Genomic DNA, 20,655 nt, shown 5'->3' on the forward strand with positions numbered 1-20,655 from the left:
ATTATAGAGTCTACACAGGTACCCATTTTATCCCAAGCTAGTCCCTATCCTCAGCACTATTCATCATCATTATAATATTATTCAAAACATCATCCTTTTTTGTTGTTTTAAGAGTAATCCCTCCTTAGTCCATGGGATATTTAAGGAAGGATCCACTCCTTGGGGAAATGCTGACATCACCAGCAATGAATGATAAACACTATCAGTATCATTGGGGGAGGGGGTGTGTCTTCACCTACCACTCCCTGTCCCCACATGGACTTTCTTCTTATTTCTTACTATAAAAAAATCAACATAATTCCAGTGCTATAGCTCCTTTTTTATTGACCTATTTAAATAAGAACACAGTAGATTTGTAAGGCTCAGACAGGAGCTCTTAATTGTACTCTGAAGAAAAGATGGTATCTGTATTCTTCATCTCCTGCCTTGCCAAATGTCTGTATTACTGTACTCTTACTATTGACATCCAAATGTTTACTTCATTTTACATTTAAATTACCAATTTAATTTTTTTGTCCTGCTGTAGATTTCCAATTAATATTCCCTGTTGTTCAGAATGAAAACTAAACTCCCTTGTGGCTGTCTGACAAAACAATATCCACAGACTTCTTGTTGTCATATTGCAGAAAAAAAATTGCACTAGCAATGAAGATTTTTGAATGAGATTTTTCTAGCGCAGTAACAGAAAAATGCATCACACTATCTTACACGTTACTGGAATGTTTATTTACTTTTCACTTAAATCACACTCTTAATAGAAAAATATGGTAAAAGGATGCAAGTTCTACAAAGTGACAGACAAATGACTTTTCATAAAAGTGTTTAGTTCAAAGTATGGGCAACAGCCTTTGCAATTTGGGGGATGAAAAAGTTAAACACAACTATTTATTTATAAAAGACAGGCTAAGCTGCATCTTAAAAATTAATCTTCTTATTCAGCATCTGTTCCTAATCCTCTAACTATAGTTTTAGCTGGAGCCATACAGTAGCACAGAAGCTTACTAAATATAAGAATGAGTGGTGGGGAAATGAAATCTTAGATTTTACTGATCAAAAAATGTAGAAAAATAAACACCGTTTTAAATGATACATACAAAATGAGTCTCTAAATAATACTTCAGAATGATTTCCATTAGAAAATCTTTAGGCGTTATTAAATGCATGTTAGTTCACGCAAAGACTAGTGTTAAACATTAAAAATTAACGTCTTTGGCCAAACTTTCAGATGTGGACACTGACTTCGGGTGCCCAAGGTGAGTCACAAAATGTCACACTAGGCACCCAAAATCAGTGGACACTTGAAATTTGTTGACCTGTTCTTTGAGCATATCGAGCTGATCCAGAAATCTTCAGGTATTTGACAAATTTCATAGAACGTATAGTTTCAGAATGCATTGAAAAAATAATTTTGTCACTTTATGTATCATTTTTATTTAAGTGGCTCTCAAGTTATACAGAAGTTTAACATCTTTCAAGCAAGTATCTTTTAAAAAGTAAGGAAGTTTTGCCCCTGTAAAAGTTAAGCTTCTTTTTACTATACTAATATGCACATAAGGGCTGATCCAAAAGCCACTGAAGTCAATGGAAAGACTCACATTTACTTTGATAGATTGTGGAACAAGTCCATATAAAGTAAGCTTAATTCAAGGACCTCAAAGGACTTCACAAATATTAATCAGTCCTCACAACACCCGTGTAAGGTTGGTGAATATACCCATTGTATACATGGGCAAATTAAGTTTTTTGCTTTTAGCAAGAGTTGCACAATGTATAATGCTGTGCTGACACTACGATATATACTATGGTGCAAGAAAACTTTCAAAGCAGTCCAGAGTCTGAGTTATTCCGCTGTAGCTCATATCTGTCCCTTTTCACACACAGCACTGTACAGTGTGCGCCTCTTGCTCAAAGCAAAACTAACTCTATCCATTTGCAAAATTGGTATGACTACTGATTAATATTTGTGAAATGCTCCCACTAGAAACAGAAAAGATCCAGGCTCTCTGTCCTGTCTTTGTTAATGCCTTCAGAATATCAAACTTTTTTTTTTTTAAATACTGGAAGTAATAACTTACCCTCCGTTTTAGAAACCACTCACCGTTGTCTAGATTAATTCCAACTCCAAAATTTATTAAATGTATTTCTCCTCAAGGCCTAAGTTTTACTATGATGTCACATTCTTACATTTGTAAATGGAACATTTCAGTACTGACAAGTCTTGACTTCCAAAAAATAGTTTAATGTTAGAAGCATCTTACCCTTAAAGAAAAAGCTTCCTATCTACTAAGGTAGCTTAAATGAATTATGCAGAGAACTGAAGTCTTCATTACAATGCACTTATTTTGCGTCTGCACTGCTACCATTTAGACAACTCATTTAGACACTCTTGGGGGGTATGTTTATCTATTTAAAGAAATGTCTAAGCAGTATATATAGAATTCAGGAGGGGAAAATGATGGTTTGCCAGAATATTGCACTCACCAGCTTTCAGTCAAAAACTGGTATGGCAAGGAAGAGGGGGCAAACCCCCCAAAACCTTATATACAAATGCTTCTGGAGAGATCCTCAAAAAATGTATTGTAACACAAGTATTGTCTTATTGGTTTCTCTGCTGCCCTTTCAGTACTTCCTTTACACTACATGGAGATTACTTTTTTGCAATCTTTTGTTTTTCTTTTCAACTTCCTTTAGTATATCTTGCAGTTTCTTAGAAGTTTGTGTCAAGAATGCAAAGCTTTCCTTTAAATTGCTAGTCCCGTGCTCTCTGCATATGTTCTCAAGCCCATCAAACCACTGGAGGGTCTTCTCAAGCTCTGCCTGAACCATTTTCTGTTCTTCTAATTCTGCTAAAAGGGCCTGTCCAGCAGACACTTCAACCTTGTATTGTTTCTGTAGCTGATCAATTTCACCTTGAAGAGTTTGAAATTGTTCCTTACTGTAGGGGTACTGCTGGTGGACCTTGTCTTCAGGAAGTAAAACATTTTTAGGGATGTTTAACACCAACTGCAAAAGCATTTGTTCCATTTTGCTGAAGAGGTGATCAAAGCGCTCCTTCATGAAGAGAAGAAATTTCTCTGTGCTCTTACGGATTTGGAATGGACTGATCTTAGAGTCAGGAAAGCCTTCTAGTTTCTTCAGAATGACTCTTTCCACAACCAGCATCATTTCAAACAGGTAGTCTTGAAATGCAATGTAGACCCTAAGCATACATGTTTGAGGGGTAAAACCAAAGAACTGGGCTTCATATGCCATAGGATTCACTGACATCTTGGCTAAAAGAAACCAACCATAGACAGCGTGGAAATCTGTAAAGGAAAAAAGGAACATAAGTACAAATCTGTATTTTGGAAAGGGTGAGTTGTATTAGCAGTATATTACAGCATTAACCTCACTTATGAAGAACAAAGTTCAAGTTTCAAATTTAGGGGAATTTAAAGAATTTGGTTCTTAATCTAGTCCCTTCTCTGCCCAGCATTACATAATTTGCCAGTCTTTGGCTCAGAGGAAACTACATCCTATTCTATTACCAGTGCTAACCATGACTAGAACCTTACATTAAAATCAAAATTCTATCATTGGGTGTGAGGAGGGATTCTGCAGAATGTAAATGGAAGTTCCTTGTGTAGTGTTTGAATGCACAAGTGATGTGTTGTGTCAACAGCTGTAGACCTCTCTGAACATATTACATTGTGCTATAGATAAATATGTCAGTATCGGAACTGTTTGGAAAAGCCCTGCAGACATGATTGTCAATACAACTCTCACACTGTGTATAAAAGCTGTTTCCCTGTCACACTGGAGATGAAGGCTTTGTGCTGTAAGTGTTCCAACAGAAGTCTTCTCAGGCATTTGTGTTGACATGGTAGGACCAAGACCCCAGTTAGTCCATTATAATAGGATGAGCTCCGCCTTTAAGCAGTGTACCAGCCTCTATCCCACTAACAGTCACAGACCCCTACTGTCCACAAGCCTTTTCAAATCAGACCAAGGACCAGACCGACACCTTGGGAACGTTTTTAAGTGACTGACATCAATCATACTTAAGGGGGAGGGGAGATTCCCCCCTAGATAATTAGCCACAGCATTAGGCTCTCAGAAAATTCAACACAGGGCAACAGAAGATAGCAGCAGGCAGCTCTCATAGAGAGCTTTTCCTCAGCAGATCTCAAAGCGCTTTACAAAGCAGGTCAGGATCTCTAGCCCCCTTGTACACATGGGGAAACTGAGGCACGGGGAGGGGAAATGACGTGCCCTAGATTCCAGTAGAAACAGCACCAAGCCGCCCCTGGTGCTCTATCCCAACGGCCCGACCACTCCCCAGGCCCAAGGGGTGGGGGCTGCTTTGGCCCTCAGGCCGCGGCAGGAAACGTCGCCTGGGCCCTGGCTCCCGAGCCCTTTGGGACTGGGGCGCCACCTGCCCCGGCTCCCAAGCGAGAGCGGGCCGCAGGCGCGGGGAAGCCTCCCCGTCAGCTCCCCTTGGCCTCTCACCGGGCGGACGGCGGCTCTCGAGCTACCCCAGGACCCGCGCGGACCCCGCGATCCCAGCCGCCGCTTCCCGCCTCATTCGAAGCCCCGCCCCCGGGAGGAGCGCCACCACTCAGCGCCTCCAGCCGCGCCCGCGCGCTCGGCTCCCACCTCCCAAACCAATCGGAGCGCCGGGGCCGGGGGGATGGGGAGAAAATACCCCGCCCAATCACAAAGCACGTCTGACAAGGGACGCGGGAGCGTCCGTGAAGAAGCGCTTTTTCCGCTTCAAACCGCTGAGATAAAAGAAAGCGAAGGATTGGCTGGCTTTGGATGCCGGGCGGCAGCGCCGATTGGTTGTGTAGCGTGCGGGGCGGGGCGGGAAATGAGGTGAGCCGTCGCGCAGGCGGAAGCGGAAGTGGAGCCGTAAGATGGCGTACCAGACTTTCCGGCAGGAGTACCTGCAGGTGCCGCCCGTTACCCGGGCCTACACCACCGCCTGCGTCCTCACCACCGCCGCCGTGGTGAGCCAGGAGGGTGCGGGACGGCGGGGTGGGCCCGAGGGCAGGGCCGGCAGCCTCATTCTTCCCCCTTCGCTGTCTATGAGCTGGAGCGCCCGCCCCTAGGGGGAGGGATGAGGGCTACGTCCTGGTTCGCCCCCGCTGGTGAGGCGTGGCCGAGCGGAGCAAAGGGCAGGCTCGGTTCCGGTTTGGTCTCCGAGTCTGGCCTCGCTCTCCCCTGCCCCTCCCGCCCCATCGCGTTTCTGCCGGTTCTGAATCCGGGCGGCTGGGTCGGTCCATTGCGGAGACGCCGAACAGCGATCCTGGTTGAAACGACCCTGCAGACTGGGCGTTAGGTTGCCTGCTGGATTGGGACCGGGTGGTTCTGTCACTCCCTTATCCCAGAGGACCGTGGTGCTCCACCTTTCCAGACTGTTGTACTCCTTTCCGTACTCTGATTTGTCTTGCATATCCCCAAGGTTCTCTTCCCTTAAACTACTTGCTTACAAAATCAGACATAAAAATACAAAAATGTCACTGCACGCTACCACAGAAAAAAGGCTGACTTTCTCATGTTGTCTTTATGATATTTACTTTGTACTACTTCTATAGTGCTTTTTATCTAGCCTAGTGTAAAACTAGGCAAATAGCTAGATGAATTGATGTACCCCCTGGAAGATCTCTGCATACCCCGCAGGGGGACATATGCCCCTAGTTGAGAACCACTTCTGTAGGAGCCTCCAGAGGTGTACATGCAGCCTGTGCTGAATGCACAAACAAAATCAAACCCACCAGCACTGAAATGGGTGAGGGTAGCAAGACATTTAACAGTTACACCACAGATAAGGACAGGGACTGAAAAGGAATCAGGTACCCACATGAGATGCTGTGTATGTGTTTTTTTTCTTGAGGGGGGGTGGATTAGACCGTTCTCCGAGACTCATTCTGTGGTAGCTATAATACAGAGCTGCTGTACTGTGAGGTGTAGAGTGTTTCACTATTGTTCTGTGCCTCTGCAGAATCGTTAAGCACCCAGCACAATGGTGTCCCATCCATTCCCGGCATTTTGCTAGAGTTATAAAATTTCTTATTAATGAGGCCGCTAGAGAAGTGTGGAAAATATGACAGAGCCCTTTCATAAAATGGTTATTATAGTAATGGCAGCTGCTAAAGTGATGGCCAAGCAAATACATGAAAAATTGGTTGCTGGTTGCTAGTGTTTCCCACATTCATAGAATCCTAAAATATCAGGGTTGGAAGGGACCTCAGGAGGTCATCTAGTCCAACCCCCTGCTCAAAGCAGGACCAATCCCCAACTAAATCAAATTCAACATTCAAGTGACTGGACACAAATAATCTAAAAACATGCTCATTTAAGATGAACATGTCAGTTAAAAAAATATAATGTAATATCACTTTTTGAAGCCACCTGAGCTCTTGGGGTACATAAAAGTAGATAAATTCGTGGAGGCTAGGGCCATCAATGGCTATTAGCCAAGATGGCAGGGATGGTGTCCCTAGCCTCTGTTTGCCAGAAGCTGGGAATGGGCAACAGGGGTTGGATCACTTGATGATTACCTGTTCTGTTCATTCCTTCTGAGGCACCTGCCGTTGGCCACTGAAGACATGAGACTGGGTAGATGGACCCTTGGTCAGACCCAGTGTGGCCGTTCTTATGTTCTAGACACATATGCATAATGTGCAACATAGACATATTATTAGTGGCACCGTACATACACATTGGAGGTAGCCTTTGAAGAAGTTTTTGTGTCCTGGGAAGGCTGTGAAACAGCTATTATTTTGAAAGGAGTGTTGAGAAGGAAAAACTTTGCCAAGAAATTCTTCTGAAAACTCAGTGGTTTTGGGTGAAACTAGGGTGAGCGTCCAGTAGTTATTTCTCAGAGTAAAGGGGGGAATATGCTTTTATACGGTGGAAAAAATATAAGATGTTGACATTCCTTAAAGCAGAAAGATTATTAATTTTTGCCTTATATAGTGAATAATGATATAGTCATAGTAGTGCTCAGAGGCCCCATCCAGACTATTCTGTTTCATGGCTCTGCAGAGCCCTGCATACGAAATGAAACTTTTTCAGATGTGAAATGAGCCAAATCCAGATCTCTGGACCAAAGCCTCGCTGTCTTTTGTACTTTACAAACATAAAATGGAAGACAGCCACTAAACCAAAGAGCTTGAAATCTAAACAGGACTAAGGTGTGATAGGTAGGCACAGGACAAAATGGGGGAGGAAGAGGGCAGGCATGACTGTAAAAGGAACATAGGGTTGTATATGTTGGCTGAATTTAGACTTTGCACATAATTTTTTAAATAAGAGAACATGAGATATTAATGTACCAATGACAGGTTATTTGTGTCTCTACAGTAAATGAAGTGGACTTTAATGGATTGATCCTGTCACATATTTTCTCTTGTATTTCAGCAATTAGAACTAATCACACCATTTCAACTGTATTTTAACCCTGAATTAATATTTAAACACTTTCAAGTAAGTATTTTTTCTGAATGTTAAATGTGTCATCCTTGTAAGAAAATTATTAAGCTTGCAACACATTTGTTTTTCACAACTGCACATTGAGTATATTGGAATATCTTTTTTTCCTCTGCAAGGTTTCTAATAACATTCAAGTGAAGGTAAGTAGTGGTAAAAACTCATTGCTTTGATAGTTCACATTGTTCGAACAGTAGCTAAGAAACTGTATTTGCTTACACACACATTTGTGGAGCTATCTTTTACTCCTGAGGGCATTCTCCTCCAAAAAAATTAAAATTCTGCGCTCAATATTTTAAAATTCTGCAAATTTTATTTGTGAAATAAATATGAAGGCTCCTGCATGGCATTGGGGAGCACAGGCCACTGGGTTGCGCAGAGGTGGGAGATCACTGTGCAGCTCCCCGCTGGGACACGGACTCATTGGTGAGGCTGCACCCAGCAATGACACAGCACAAGGACCCAGCCTGCCCCCAGAAATACCTTAGGGCCTTGCCCCTCGTTGTGGGCAGGCAGGCTCAGCAAGGCAGGATCCAAGTGTGGGGGGATCCAGGTGTGGGTTGAGAAGGTTCTGTGTGGGGCAATCTGGGTGCGGGCAGCTCAGTGGGAGATCCGGGTGTGGAGGGGATCTGGATGCACAGGGGCTTGTTGCGGGGCTCTGGGTACAATGGTAATGGGACTCTGCAGGGGGGTCCAGGTGAAGGTGGTTGGGGATCAGCAGTGGGGGGTCTGGGTGTGGGGGGATAGAGGTCGTCAGGGGGGTCTAGATGTGGAGGGTAAGTGGGGAGCTCAGATGGTGGGGGAGTGGGGCTCAGTGGGATGGGGATTCAGGTGTCGGTGGTTGGGGCTTGGTGGGTGGGGATCCTGGTTGCATGTGGGTCATCTTGGTGGTCCAAGTGCAGTGGGAGTGGGGCTCATCGAGGGGAGGGGTTCAGAGTGCAGGGGGGCGGGTGAGACTTGGCGGGAGGGTCTGGGTATGAGGGGGTCTGGATGCACTGGGGTTGGGTGGAGGGGGGAGCAGCTCCCTGTACAGGAATCCCTCCCCCTGCAGCTGAGGAGCAATGGGTGCAGGAAGTGTCTGTGTCGGGAGTTTGCAGAGCTTCCTACAGCCAGGGGAGAAATCTGGGGGCTGGTCTGACCTGGCCCCAGATGCCGTGCTGGGGGAGAGGAAGTCCTGTCCTACCCAACCCAGCCGGGAGAAGCAGCTGAGCCTGGCGCAGGATAGGAGCAACCAACCAGGTTTTCCCCAGTCCCGCCTCCTGCCCCACAGTGATTTACTTCTCTGCTGGCTGCCCTGGGCACCTGAAACGTACTGTTGGGGAGGGTCGCATGACTGCTCTTGTGGCTTCCCTTTGCTTCCCTGTCAGAAAGTCATTTTACTGCAGGGAAGCAAAGAAATCTGCAGGGGACATCAATTCTGCGCATGTGCAGTGGTGCAGAATTTCCCCAGGAGTAATCTTTCTTTTTACATGTTTTCAGTCTAACTTGCAGAGTAATTTCCTTCCATTTTGCAGTGTGTATGGTTTGGGTGATGGTGCTCTGCTGTCTTGTTTTGGGGACATAATTTCAGATGCAGTACTCTAGGTAGTATTGTCATATTACACAGAGTGCTCACACTAAAGCAGTGTTAAAAGTCAAATAAACTTGATAAAATTTTGGGCAGTCTTCACATGGATTAAAAATTAGATTGCCAAGTGCTTAGCCACTCTTTCTGCCTGCCAGCTCTTCTCAAGTGAGCAGGCATCCGAAGGAGCAACACCTCCTATCACACTAAGGATTCTTCTGAAAGATTGTTTCAGAGTGCCAGGATGTGTCTGACTGATTCAGCTCAGCTGTTAACACAATAACAAAGCTAAAAAATTGCTTACAATGAAAGCTTGTTGGTTCTGAAATACAGCTGAATTGTCAAACTGACAAGCTGTCCTTTCTCCTACTTCATGCAAAATTATGTTTTTAAGTGATCATACTGACCTCTGACAGATTAATTTTTTTGAATTCTATCTGAGCACACATTTTACTTCGGGTAATGAAACATTGCTTTAGCTTTCCTAAAGATGAACTAATCTTTCTTCAATCCAAGTCTGTATTTCATTGTGGAGAGGAATTTTGATATGGTAGAACTGAAGATGCATCACTCACCTATTCTGCAAACTCAGTAATTATACAAAATGTAGTGTTTCAATTTTCTTCTCTGCAAAGAATTGTTTGCAAAAGGAAGCGCTGTCATGAAGTTTTATAAGACCAAGACTTTGCTATTTTTATAAAATATGTTACCGTATATTTACTAATATACTATTAAGTATTGCATATAATTAAAACTAAACTGCTGCCAGGATGAACAAAATATATTTGTTATAGTATACTTTGCTTTTAAATATGCCGTTGTTTACTTGGAAAATTTGGGTATAGCAATGTATTCCCAAGTCTTTAATGCAAAGTAGTAAGGTTTACTGAATTTTAGAGTCTCAGACTATTGAAAAAGATCATTATGTTGGCTATTACAATGTTCAAAAACCGTGTTCATAAAGTTCTTTTAGCTTGTGTGGATTAAACAGAAACTTCTTTCTGTATTCTCTGTGTAGAGAAATACTTGAGATGGCTACCATTTATATTTAAGTTGTCTTATCTGTTTTCCTCTTATTCTGACAGGTATGGAGGCTGATTACAAATTACTTATTCTTTGGGCCAGTTGGATTTAATTTTTTATTTAATATGATTTTTTTGTATCCTTTATAAAAAGTGTATCTCACCTCTTTGGAATGCAAAACTTTGCTGTGTGTCAGTGTCCACACTGAATGAGGGTCCAGTTCTGCACCACATTATGAACTCAGTGGGAGTTCTGCGCCACTGACTTCAGTAGAGCCAGGATTTCACCCTAAATATCTAATTCAGTAATTCTTTTTCAGTGAGCTTTCATTGTTTCAATCTTGATTTGGAATGAACAGTACTAGGAGTGAGAATTCATTCTGTAGTACCGGACTTTTCTACTAAAATAGCCAGTAAGACTGCTAATTGGGCAGGTATTTTTTCTGTGGTGTGAATATTTGTCCATTAACTCAGAACTGGACTGAGACCATCAAATTCACTTCATTCAGTTTCAATACTTGCTTGATAATCTACTATAAAAATCCTTCGATTGTGAAGGATGTTGGGGAATTCTACATATAAAACCTATGTGAAGGTATGTAAAAAGCTGTTTGATTTTTTTCATCTTTCTGCTTAGTATGTGCTTAGTATCAGACTTTCCTGACCTACACCTTCAGATATCGTTACTGCCGAATGCTTGAGGAGGGGTCTTTCCGAGGTCGGACAGCAGACTTCGTATTTATGTTCCTTTTTGGTGGACTATTAATGACTGTATCCTTTTTTACTGTTTTAATACAACTACCATTAACACGGAGAACACAAACCCTGTGCTTTGAAAGTATAATGAGGTCAGAATGACTCTATTTTAAGTGGGCTTCAAAACTTTCCAGATCTTGTGGTTACTATTAAATGTGGAATTGATCTTTTGCACTTTAATATTTGAGTTAAGGCTATAAAGATGAGATCCTAGATTGAAAGATGCTATTTAACTGTACAAGTATTATCGTGAGGATTGAAGGAAATGTTGTTCTCCTGGTGAATTTACCCCTCCAGCCCCTCCCCACACAATATAGATTCTGTGTGTAAAATAGCTTCTGTAATAATAAACCCCTCATAGTGTATTTGCAGCATGGAGTATTTAAGGGGGATTAAACTATAGGTGTCTGGTTTGACTGAGGAAATATTTAAGTTTGTTTGGAAAACCATAGAATCAAAGGTCAGGTATGTCTGTTTTTGTTGATGCCATGAGTGGCCTCCAAAATGATTTTTTTCTGCAGCCCATAGGTTCCTCTCGCCCCAGTATTCATATTTTAATTTTCTACAAGTTGATATTTTATACGTGCACTGATATTTTCTTTAACTATTTGTGTCAGCTTTTTGGCTTGTTTGTGAACTTGGTTTTCTTGGGTCAGGCCTTTACAATAATGCTCGTGTATGTGTGGAGCCGCAGGAATCCCTACGTCCGTATGAACTTTTTTGGTCTTCTCATCTTCCAGGCCCCATTTCTACCCTGGGTGCTCATGGGCTTTTCATTGCTACTGGGGAACTCCATCATTGTGGATCTTTTGGGTAAGAAGCTATTAAAAATGAAATCCTTAGACTTTTTGGCCACTCCATCATAGACTACTGGTAGGTAAAGTGTCTTCTCCACCTACTTAGTACCTCTTCCTACAAAGAGAAAGGGATTATCAAGCCATGTTGGCTCTTTATGGCCATATTAGTGCTTTAATGCACTACTAGAGAGGTAAGTGGATATCCATAAGCTTCCAATGACAGGGTTGGTTATGGTTTCAGGATTAGCCTGGATGGTTTAGGTGATGGATCTCTTAAACTTTTCTGTCTCATGAGCAGTTCCCTCTCTATGCTGCTCCTCTGAGAGTCACTTCTTCTAATCAGGTGTGTGCATTGGGAATCTTTAGTTTCCACACACATCAATAATCCTTTGTACTTGCCCCACTGGTATTTCAAAAGAAAGTACTGTGATTGCCAGGACAAGGATTTTTGGAATTACCTCAGATCCAGAAGTGCTCACTGAACACAGCTGAGCAGAAAGCAGGCCACCCTTCTAGAGAAGAAACTGGATTGGGGAAGTCTTCAGAGCTGGAGCAATGTTCTGGGATTGGCTTATTTCATGAGTGATTGTAACAGATCCAATACTCTTTGTGGGATCTGAGAGGTCTTACTGCATAACCCTGTTCCAAAGGCCACCTCTACCTGTCTTGCTCAATTTATCATGGTACACATATGACAAGTATTTGTAACTTTGGTATTTCTGATATTTCAGCTTTTTTTTTTAAGACTTGTTTTCCAAAGTGCTTTGAACAACTTATTATCTGATACATTCTATATTTCTTTTGGAAGAGGAAACAGTGTTCTACATTAAAGACTTCTGAAAAAGTTTTTCGTTCTGAAATGGGACCTTAGCTAAATAGTGAGTTTTATACTCTGAGGGATTAAGGTGACAAACCTTTAACTAAAGGAGTCATCTTATTCCACTGGTAGTGTTTCTATTAACCTCTTTCATATAGGGGGAAAAAAATGTAAAAGCAGCAAGGAGGCCACTTGATTATTTTTTGTTGTGACCTAATTGTTTACATGGTCTGATGTACAGGGTACTGTGTTCTACCAGTTTTCATTGTTCTTGTACATGGTGGCTTACTCTTGTGTTGTAATGTCTCCAAGTAGAGCAGTGTTTTGCTTCTGCATTACTTGGAGAGAGCCAGATATATATGGCTGACTGTAGGCGTGAGACTTAATTGTGTAAGGCAGCTTGTATTCTGACATTTTTGTCAGTACAAATGAAACCATACCATGAAATTGTTTAGACGGTTGTGACAGACTTTTTCTTATATTTATATGACTCACGATGCTATAGATCTCTTCTAGTATGGCCCTTAATTCTAGTGTTTTATACTGCAGTGAGTATGTAACATGCTACTTCAGTTCCTTTTAACATCATGCTATTTACAAAGGGCATCAAACACACAGTTTGTCTTTTTTTTTTTATTTTATGAAAAATCTATTGAAACATTTTAAAGGTGGTATAATGGCAATATTGAAAGTCACCAGTTCAATTTCAGCTTTCTTTTTTATTGATTCTAGGGATCGCAGTTGGACACATATATTTTTTCTTAGAGGATATCTTTCCTAATCAACCTGGTGGTAGACGGCTTCTGAAAACACCATCTCTTTTGTAAGTGTTACCTTCCAGTTTGTAGCACATGGACAAATGTGTTTGTACACAATGTTTTTTTTAAACTAATTCAAACACAAGTGAATTTGGAAATTTGAGATAAATAGCACTGAATTCATCATACTGTTCCATTTAATCAGTTGCTGTAGTTGTCACGTGGGTGTTACAGTTGCCAGAGGGGGAGAGGATCCAAGAGACACTCTTAAGACCTGGTCTAACTTCTGAAAAGATCCAAGAATTCCTATGCTAACTATGCACCAAATATATCTGAATCTGTTAAAAGAAACCCCTTTTAGGACAGGGTGTCAGTATGAGTTCAGAGTGTAAAATACACAAAATGAGTGAGAAGCTTAACGTGGCTAATATTTTACACTTGGGTAGATACCCCCTTCCCTCCCCACCATCCAAAAGAGTCTATCGTGTTTTGTGATCATGTGCTTTTCACACAGTGCCTTTCATATTCTTTCACCTCTTAGGCAGAGAATAGTAACCAACTGGAACACTGCACACTAGAATGGATATGGGGAACTTTCCTGAAGGTCGGGGTAAACCTCTTGAAAATTCTCTGTGTAGAGCAGACAAGACCTCAGCTATTAAGACCTCAAACTGCCTGGCATTCTTGCCTTCAGAATGTTGTAGTGCTGAGATGATCCTGTCTAGATTTGATTTCCGGGGAGTCAGGATATTCTAAACCTGATATTTAAACAAGTAAGGCCTTGTGTACATGGGAAAATTGACTGGCATAGCTGTTGAGAATAAGTTCCCCATGTGGACACTCTTCTGGAATAAAAGCGATTTTTATTCTGGAATAATTACTTTGCTTTGATAGCTGAGTAATTATTTTGGAATAAAATCACTTATTCCAGAATAGAGTGCTCTCACAAAGGAGTTATTACAGGATAAACCATACTGAAATAACTATAATGGAATAGTTATTCTGCAATAGTTATAGCTATGCTGGTCAATTCCCCCGCATACAGATGGGGTCTAAACTATCCGCTATTGGGAGGTTCCCTTTGGCTCACCTGGTAGAGTGGATGCCTGTGGACCAAGTGAGGGACAGTTCTTGTTCTATGATTTTATCCACAGGGCTTCACTTAAGGTCCAGTCTAGTGTCTGATCACCAATATTTTGGGACTATTTGCGTTTCTTTCGTTGTCGCTTTGTTCAGAAGACTGGTTATGAATCCTGTCATGTCCTGAATTTGTGAATGTTCAGACATAGCAATCTTCTTAAATGTGTCTGCTGTAGTCTTGTCTTCAACTCAGTATTTTCCATCCTCCCTTTTGAAAATGTTTCTGAGTGTCCTGTCATTCCTTTTGTGAACATATAATCATATAATTCCTTTAGCTATTTTAGTGTCAGCCAGTGTTTGCCTTACATAACAGCAGAAACTTTTATACTACTGCCAAAGACTGAAAGCTAAATTTACTCTCACTTTCTTTGCTCAAGTTTTGATCTTGGGTATAATATTTTATATCCAGTCTAATTCTTTGTTTGTAAATTACTTGGTAGATTTTGGGCACTTGGTAAACAGATATGCACAGAGGTGAAATCTCTTAAACTGGTTTGATTGGCAGCATAATCTACAGGATTAAGTGTGATTTTGGGAATTGGGAAATCCTGAATTGTAATTCTGACTCAGCTACAGACTTTTCTGTTGATTTTTAACAAGTCAACCTCTCTGTACCTTAGCCTTTCAACTGTGAAATGGAGACACTTGTCTATCTCTGATATGTCATGAAGATCAGCTAATGTTTGCACAGCTCTCCATAGATATGAAGAAATATTTACTACTACAGTGACCTATTATTTCTTCTCCAAATACTGTTTTTTAAATGTTAGCTGTAAGAAATTCATCCTTACATCTTTTAATAAAGCTAATTGAAAGCTATAACTATTCTATCCCATCATTCTTTATTTACATGCACTACAACTTCCCTGCTTCCAAGTAGTCTATAGTGCCCCCTACAGTAATTTAATTCTAAATAATAATAGACATGTCTGGCTGGAAGGGATCTCAAGAGGTCCTCTAGTCCATCCCTCTGCGCTGACTCAGGACCAGGTATACCTAGGCCATCTCTGACAGGTGTTTGTGTAACCTGTTCTTAAAAACCTCCAGTGATGGGGATTCTACAACTTCCCTTGGTAATCTATTCCAGTGTTTAGCTGTTTTTCTAGTTAGAAAGTTTTTCTTGATATCTACCCTAAATCTCCCTTCCTGCAGATTGAGCCCATTACTTCTTGTCGTACCTTCAGTGACTATGGAGGACAATTAATCATCCTCTTTATAACAGACCTTAACATATTTGAAGACTGTTATCAGGCCCCCCATCATTATCTTTTCTGAAGACTAAACATGCCCAGTTTTTTAACCTTTCCTCATATGTCAGGTTTTCTTAACTTTTTATCGTTTTTGTTGTTCTTCTCTTGACTTTCTCCAATTTGTCCACATCTTTCTTAAAATGTGGCACCCAGAACTGGACACAATACTCCAGCTGAGGCCTCACCAGTGCTGAGTAGAGTGGAACAATTACTTCCCTTGTCTTACGTATGATACTCCTGTTAATATGCCCCAGAATTATATTAGTTTTTTTGCAACTGCATCACTTCAGCTTAGTTCAATTTGTGATCCGCTATAACCCCTAGATCTTTTTTAGCAGTACCTGCTGCCTAGTCTGTTGTTTCCTGTTTTGTATTCAAAGAAGGAAATTAGGTTATTCTGGCATAATTTGTTCTTGACAAATTCATGTGACCTGTTGCTTATCATTTATTCATGTTTCAGTTGAACCCATGAAATTGAAATCCCTTCATTCTCTATGTATTTTTGTCTGATTTTCTGTGTTTGTATACTTCTCCCAAAGGACTTCCTCTAACTGTAGGATGTTGATAAATTGTATAGTTAATTGTTTGACCACACTTCGGTTTGTTATGAAATATATTCAAGAGACCAAATAACCTATATCAGTCAGATTTATTGCCATAATCCCATAATAATATAGTAAAGGGAAAAGGTTCAACACAATACCAATCTCTGGGAAGCCATCTCATGCAGCATTGTTACATTCAGCTTACACAAGATGCGCTTCCAAAGTTACACTCCTAAAGCTATATTTTTATACCCACCTGTTTATAAGTAATAGGTATTGAGTACATAATCTGAAACTAGATTTAACCAATCATCTTTGTATTTTATTTTTCTGGTACCATGGTGTGTCCCTTGTCATTGTTCTGAACATGTGCATTTCACGTACCAAGGGGCGTGAAGGCACCCTGGCTGGTATCAGGCTTGAACAATCATATATCTTATCGTTTTCCTTTGGGACATTCCAGTAATGGCTTGTGGAGAATAACTCCCTACCTGTTTCTGTGGTCACACACTCATGTCCTGATACTGACATCTTTCCTATTTACTTAAGCCAAAGTTTACTTCAGCTAATGCAAGGTGTTATGGGATACTTGACACGGGTGAACAGAATTGTGAGGAGAGTATAATATACAGTTCACATAACTTCCCAACACTTAGTAATAATCCTCTGCCCAACATATGTTTTGGCTAACGGGGGAGTTTTGCCCTGTTTTTCTTAGGGCTAGTTTGAATTCTCTTCATGTTTTTCTTCTTTTCCTCCATGTCCTCTTGTTTCATTGCTCAGTACTGTTCACTTGTCTGTTTCCATGCAGCTGACTGATGTGAAGACTCCTTTTCTTTGGCTGCCACTTCCTGTTCACTAGTTCCCCCTCAGACCAACAAGTACAGTATGCCCCTTTGTGCTTAGCTGTAGCTTAGATGAATTCGGAGCCTATTTTTGCCCTTGTTTCCTGAGCTGCCTATTCTTGGCTTAGAGTAGGGTGCCTCTGAAATTTGAAACTGTTTTTAAGGTTAGCTCATATGAAAAATACAACGTTTCTCCTTACCTGTCTTGAGTCTTGTTGCTTCAACCACTGAGCATGACAGTTTCAGATTCATGCATATATCTTTACTTCAAATTCCTTCAATCCGGTTGTGCTGTGTTTATAATTTTCAGTAGTGAGAATTAACTGTGGCTTTGGCTGACTTGGTCAGCATGAAACTAGGTGGCAAGGAAGACAGTTTTTAAATGACAAGAAATTCATAATTAGCTGTTACTTCAAGAGACTCTCTGCTGTATTTCACATAGGAACACCAGAGGTTGACATAAATGTGGCTTTTTTTCTGGTAGCCCCCTCAGAACCAGGAAACAACGGTGGTTCTTAGAATATGGTGTTCATGTAGATCCCACTCTAAGTGCATGTGTGTGTGAAATTAGAATATTTTGAATAGCAGTGTCCATTGGCTTGTGTTTATACCATGCATGCCCTTTTGTCCACACCCAAAGACGCCACAACCATCCTTCAGTTCCATTGCTAAGTCAGAATCCCAGATAAAGAGAGTGGCAAAAAACCAGGGTTGGAGGGTGGGTTGTGGAATCCATATGGGCAACAACAGTAACTCAGAACCATAGTTACTGAAGGTAAGTAACCACTCCATTTTGGTAGTAATGTAAATGATAACTATAAAATTGTTAGTTGACCAAACTAAAATGTGTGGAAGACTGAGATGCTTTTATCTCAGGAGTATAAAGAGCTACTACACATAAACCTGTTCCCTCGGCAACTGATTTAACACATGACACAGAGTGAACTAGGAGTTCCTGTCTTCTAGTTGTTAGGGCAATAACATTTTGTAACAGTGAATCATGTCTGGAAATCAGACCTGAAAGTCAGGTTCTTTCCTCCAATCAACATGCCTACTGCTCCCTCCCTCACAATTATTCATCCTCCATCTTTTCATTTGACAGCATAGCACCCATGCTGACTAGCAAGTTAAATAATTTAATTGTACTCAAACCTTCGTAGTCTTTTGTTTGCCTAGATTAATACTTACTCTCCTTCCTATCCAGCATGGAAACCAGCAAGCAGCCTTAGAGCTTCAAGTTGATTCCAAGCACCAATCAAAAAGAAGGCATGTTGGGATTGCTTTAAAATCTTTCTGCCTGGTGACCTGAATCCTAGGGCATGTCTACACTATAAACTTAAATTGACCTATGTTAGGTCGACTTACAACCACTGCAGTTCATGTCCTCGCTACCTTCCGTCTGTTGGTGATGCACGTCCTCATGAGGAGCACTTCCACTGACATCAGAGGGTCAGTGTGGGGGGCTGAGATCCCGGGCTCTCCGCTCCACACACAGCTCCCCGCCTGGCACCCCCTCCTCACCCCTTGGGCTCTTGGCTCCCTGCCGTCGGGAGCCTGGCTGCCCCCCCAGGCTCTGCGTCCAGAGTCCAAGCGGCTCCCGGCAAGGGAGCCAGGAGCCTCAGGGCAGCCAGTGGGGGCCGAGAAATTGACAAGAATGCCAGCTAACAGCCAATCATAGTAATGCAGTGTCTACAGGGACACTGCATCGCCCTAACTACACCGACACAGGCCCTTCACCTCTCATGGAGGTGGAGTTATGTCAGTGTAATAGGGAACTTACATAAGTGGGAGCAAGGCTGTAGCGTGTACACTGACATAATTAGGTTGATGTAAGCTGCCTTGCGTTGACCTTACTCTGTAATGTAGACCAAGCCTTAGACTCATTAGTCAGAAAATTTTACATTTTCTCTTTATAGGATTCTTGCCAAAAGATGATAGTATGGCTCAGTGACTAGATTTGCTGTGGCTGAACTGTGCTGTTAACTAGGTTACCAAACTATATTTATAGAGGCTGTTAGTGAAAGGATACTGAAGGTTTTTGAGGTAAATCAAGGACTTGGCTAATTATTCCAGCCTCATTGGTGGTCTTTAAAATACTTCACCCAATATCTTGGTCCCACCTAGTCTGTAGCATGTTTCTGTAAATTGGTTTAAGTTGGGTCATGTCTCTGCCAGCTAAGAAAACTGTTAATGCTGTTCTTTTAAGTATATTTAGATATATTTTGCTGGAGATGTGCTAACGTGGCTTCTGTAGCTGCTGTAGACAAGGCCATCGATTCAACTTCACTAACCCTGTTGTTAGGAGTAAGGCATATTTGAACTTGAGTCTTTTATGATCATCTTATTTAAACTTTTAATTTTGAAGGGCTTGCACCATAGGATCTGCCCCATATGAGCTGATTGGATTTCAACTGGAGGACAAATGTGACTTGGGTTTAAATGACTGACACTGTTGCATACTGTATCTTGTAGTGAGAATGTTACATTGACTGCTTGCCTCAAGTGTGAACTGTGTATTTACATATCACTTCTGCTTTTTAGGAAAGCAGTGTTTGATACACCAGAAGATGATCCCAATTACAATCCGCTGCCCGAAGAGCGACCAGGAGGATTTGCATGGGGTGAAGGTCAGCGCCTCGGAGGCTAGTAAATGGCTGTGCCAATACCCAGACATAACTGGAAGGAACTAAACTGAAGTACCATATTGGGAATTCTCTTACTCCTTGTTGCAGAAAGGACACTTTACAGCTTTATGGTTCTGAATACAAGAAGCACTTTATGATGTGGCAGTCTAACTAGTCCAAGACATTTCCAGGAGACTACCGGTGTCTCTCTACACTAGGGGTTTTGTTGCATTGGTACTGAAAGCATAATCTAGTGGAGTCCCAAAAAACCAACTAACCCAACTGGAAACCATTTCCTGTTAACTTCAGTTAACAAGACCATGCGTACTCGTTTAAAAATGTTTCTAAGGCATTTTTTTCCAAGTTATTTGATACAGGAAACTGTATGGGAAACTTTGAGGGACAAAATAAAACTTTGGCTTTAACTTTTTTTCTCATTGGATAAAAAGCAGACGAGTGAGATCTTTTAAAGTGATTCTCTATTCTCGTTGTTGAAGGCTGGTATGAAGCAAAATACACTAAATTTCCAAGCCTATTGTCTTTTGAGTCAGACAGGATTTTAATTTTGGATGGTGCAAATTTTACCTTGCTAATTCTATGAAAGTAGATTGCTGTAGTTCCAGTACGAGCCCTATTATGAACCTACCTTGCAGGCTGAGAATACATCTTGATCCAGATTATTTTGAACTACCTGTGTGCAAATGGCCAGGTATGAATCTCACTGACATGCTTATACATGCAGTAGCAAATGCAAATATGCATGGATAGTTCTGAAAAATCTAGCTCTTTTTTTTTCAAAGTGGTCAGCAAATTATTCAGACTGCTGTGAAAATTTCCCCATATAATTTAGACTAGTAGCTCTTAGACTGGGATGCGCATAGCTTTGAGATAGTGAGTGAATAAAATAAAATGTCTTGTGACTAACTGTTACCTTTTTGCATAATCTGTTGATTTGAGGGAAATGGTAGAAAAGAAGATAAGGCTAGAGAAAGTTTAACAGATGCCTGCTGCAAACATGAAAGGTCCCTGACGTGTATTTTGGTGTTAATAAAAGGTGCCAGTGA

At 41.4% G+C, this 20,655-nt stretch overlaps 2 protein-coding genes across 6 annotated transcripts; one reads left to right on the forward strand and one right to left on the reverse strand.

Annotated features, from left to right (window-relative positions):
- Positions 1-704: 704 nt before the first annotated feature.
- On the reverse strand, positions 705-4,757 carry MIS12 (MIS12 kinetochore complex component). 3 transcript variants are annotated; one of them, XM_037880713.2, is made up of 2 exons: positions 4,636-4,757; positions 705-3,305 (listed from the first exon to the last, which is right to left on the reverse strand). In XM_037880713.2, the coding sequence occupies exon 2, from the start codon at positions 3,265-3,267 to the stop codon at positions 2,632-2,634; it is 636 nt and encodes a 211-aa protein (XP_037736641.1). In that variant the 5' UTR covers positions 3,268-3,305; positions 4,636-4,757; the 3' UTR covers positions 705-2,631. The 3 variants fall into 3 exon arrangements, with proteins under 3 accessions (XP_037736641.1, XP_037736640.1, XP_037736638.1); XM_037880712.2 differs by having other exon boundaries at positions 3,766-4,734; XM_037880710.2 differs by having other exon boundaries at positions 4,489-4,703.
- A 25-nt stretch (positions 4,758-4,782) lies between these two features.
- DERL2 (derlin 2) lies at positions 4,783-20,521 on the forward strand. Of its 3 annotated transcripts, XM_037880901.2 has the most exons (8): positions 4,873-4,988; positions 7,405-7,470; positions 10,123-10,196; positions 10,737-10,830; positions 11,433-11,628; positions 13,162-13,252; positions 18,172-18,233; positions 19,509-20,521. In XM_037880901.2, the coding sequence occupies exons 1-7, from the start codon at positions 4,896-4,898 to the stop codon at positions 18,194-18,196; spliced, it is 639 nt and encodes a 212-aa protein (XP_037736829.1). In that variant the 5' UTR covers positions 4,873-4,895; the 3' UTR covers positions 18,197-18,233; positions 19,509-20,521. The 3 variants fall into 3 exon arrangements, with proteins under 3 accessions (XP_043387159.1, XP_007054210.1, XP_037736829.1); XM_043531224.1 differs by lacking the exons at positions 4,873-4,988; positions 18,172-18,233 and adding an exon at positions 4,783-4,854; XM_007054148.4 differs by lacking the exon at positions 18,172-18,233 and having other exon boundaries at positions 4,797-4,988.
- The last annotated feature ends 134 nt before the right edge of the window (positions 20,522-20,655 follow it).

This window comes from Chelonia mydas, chromosome 17 (genome assembly GCF_015237465.2).
Source record: "Chelonia mydas isolate rCheMyd1 chromosome 17, rCheMyd1.pri.v2, whole genome shotgun sequence".
Classification (NCBI taxonomy): Eukaryota; Metazoa; Chordata; order Testudines; family Cheloniidae; genus Chelonia; species Chelonia mydas.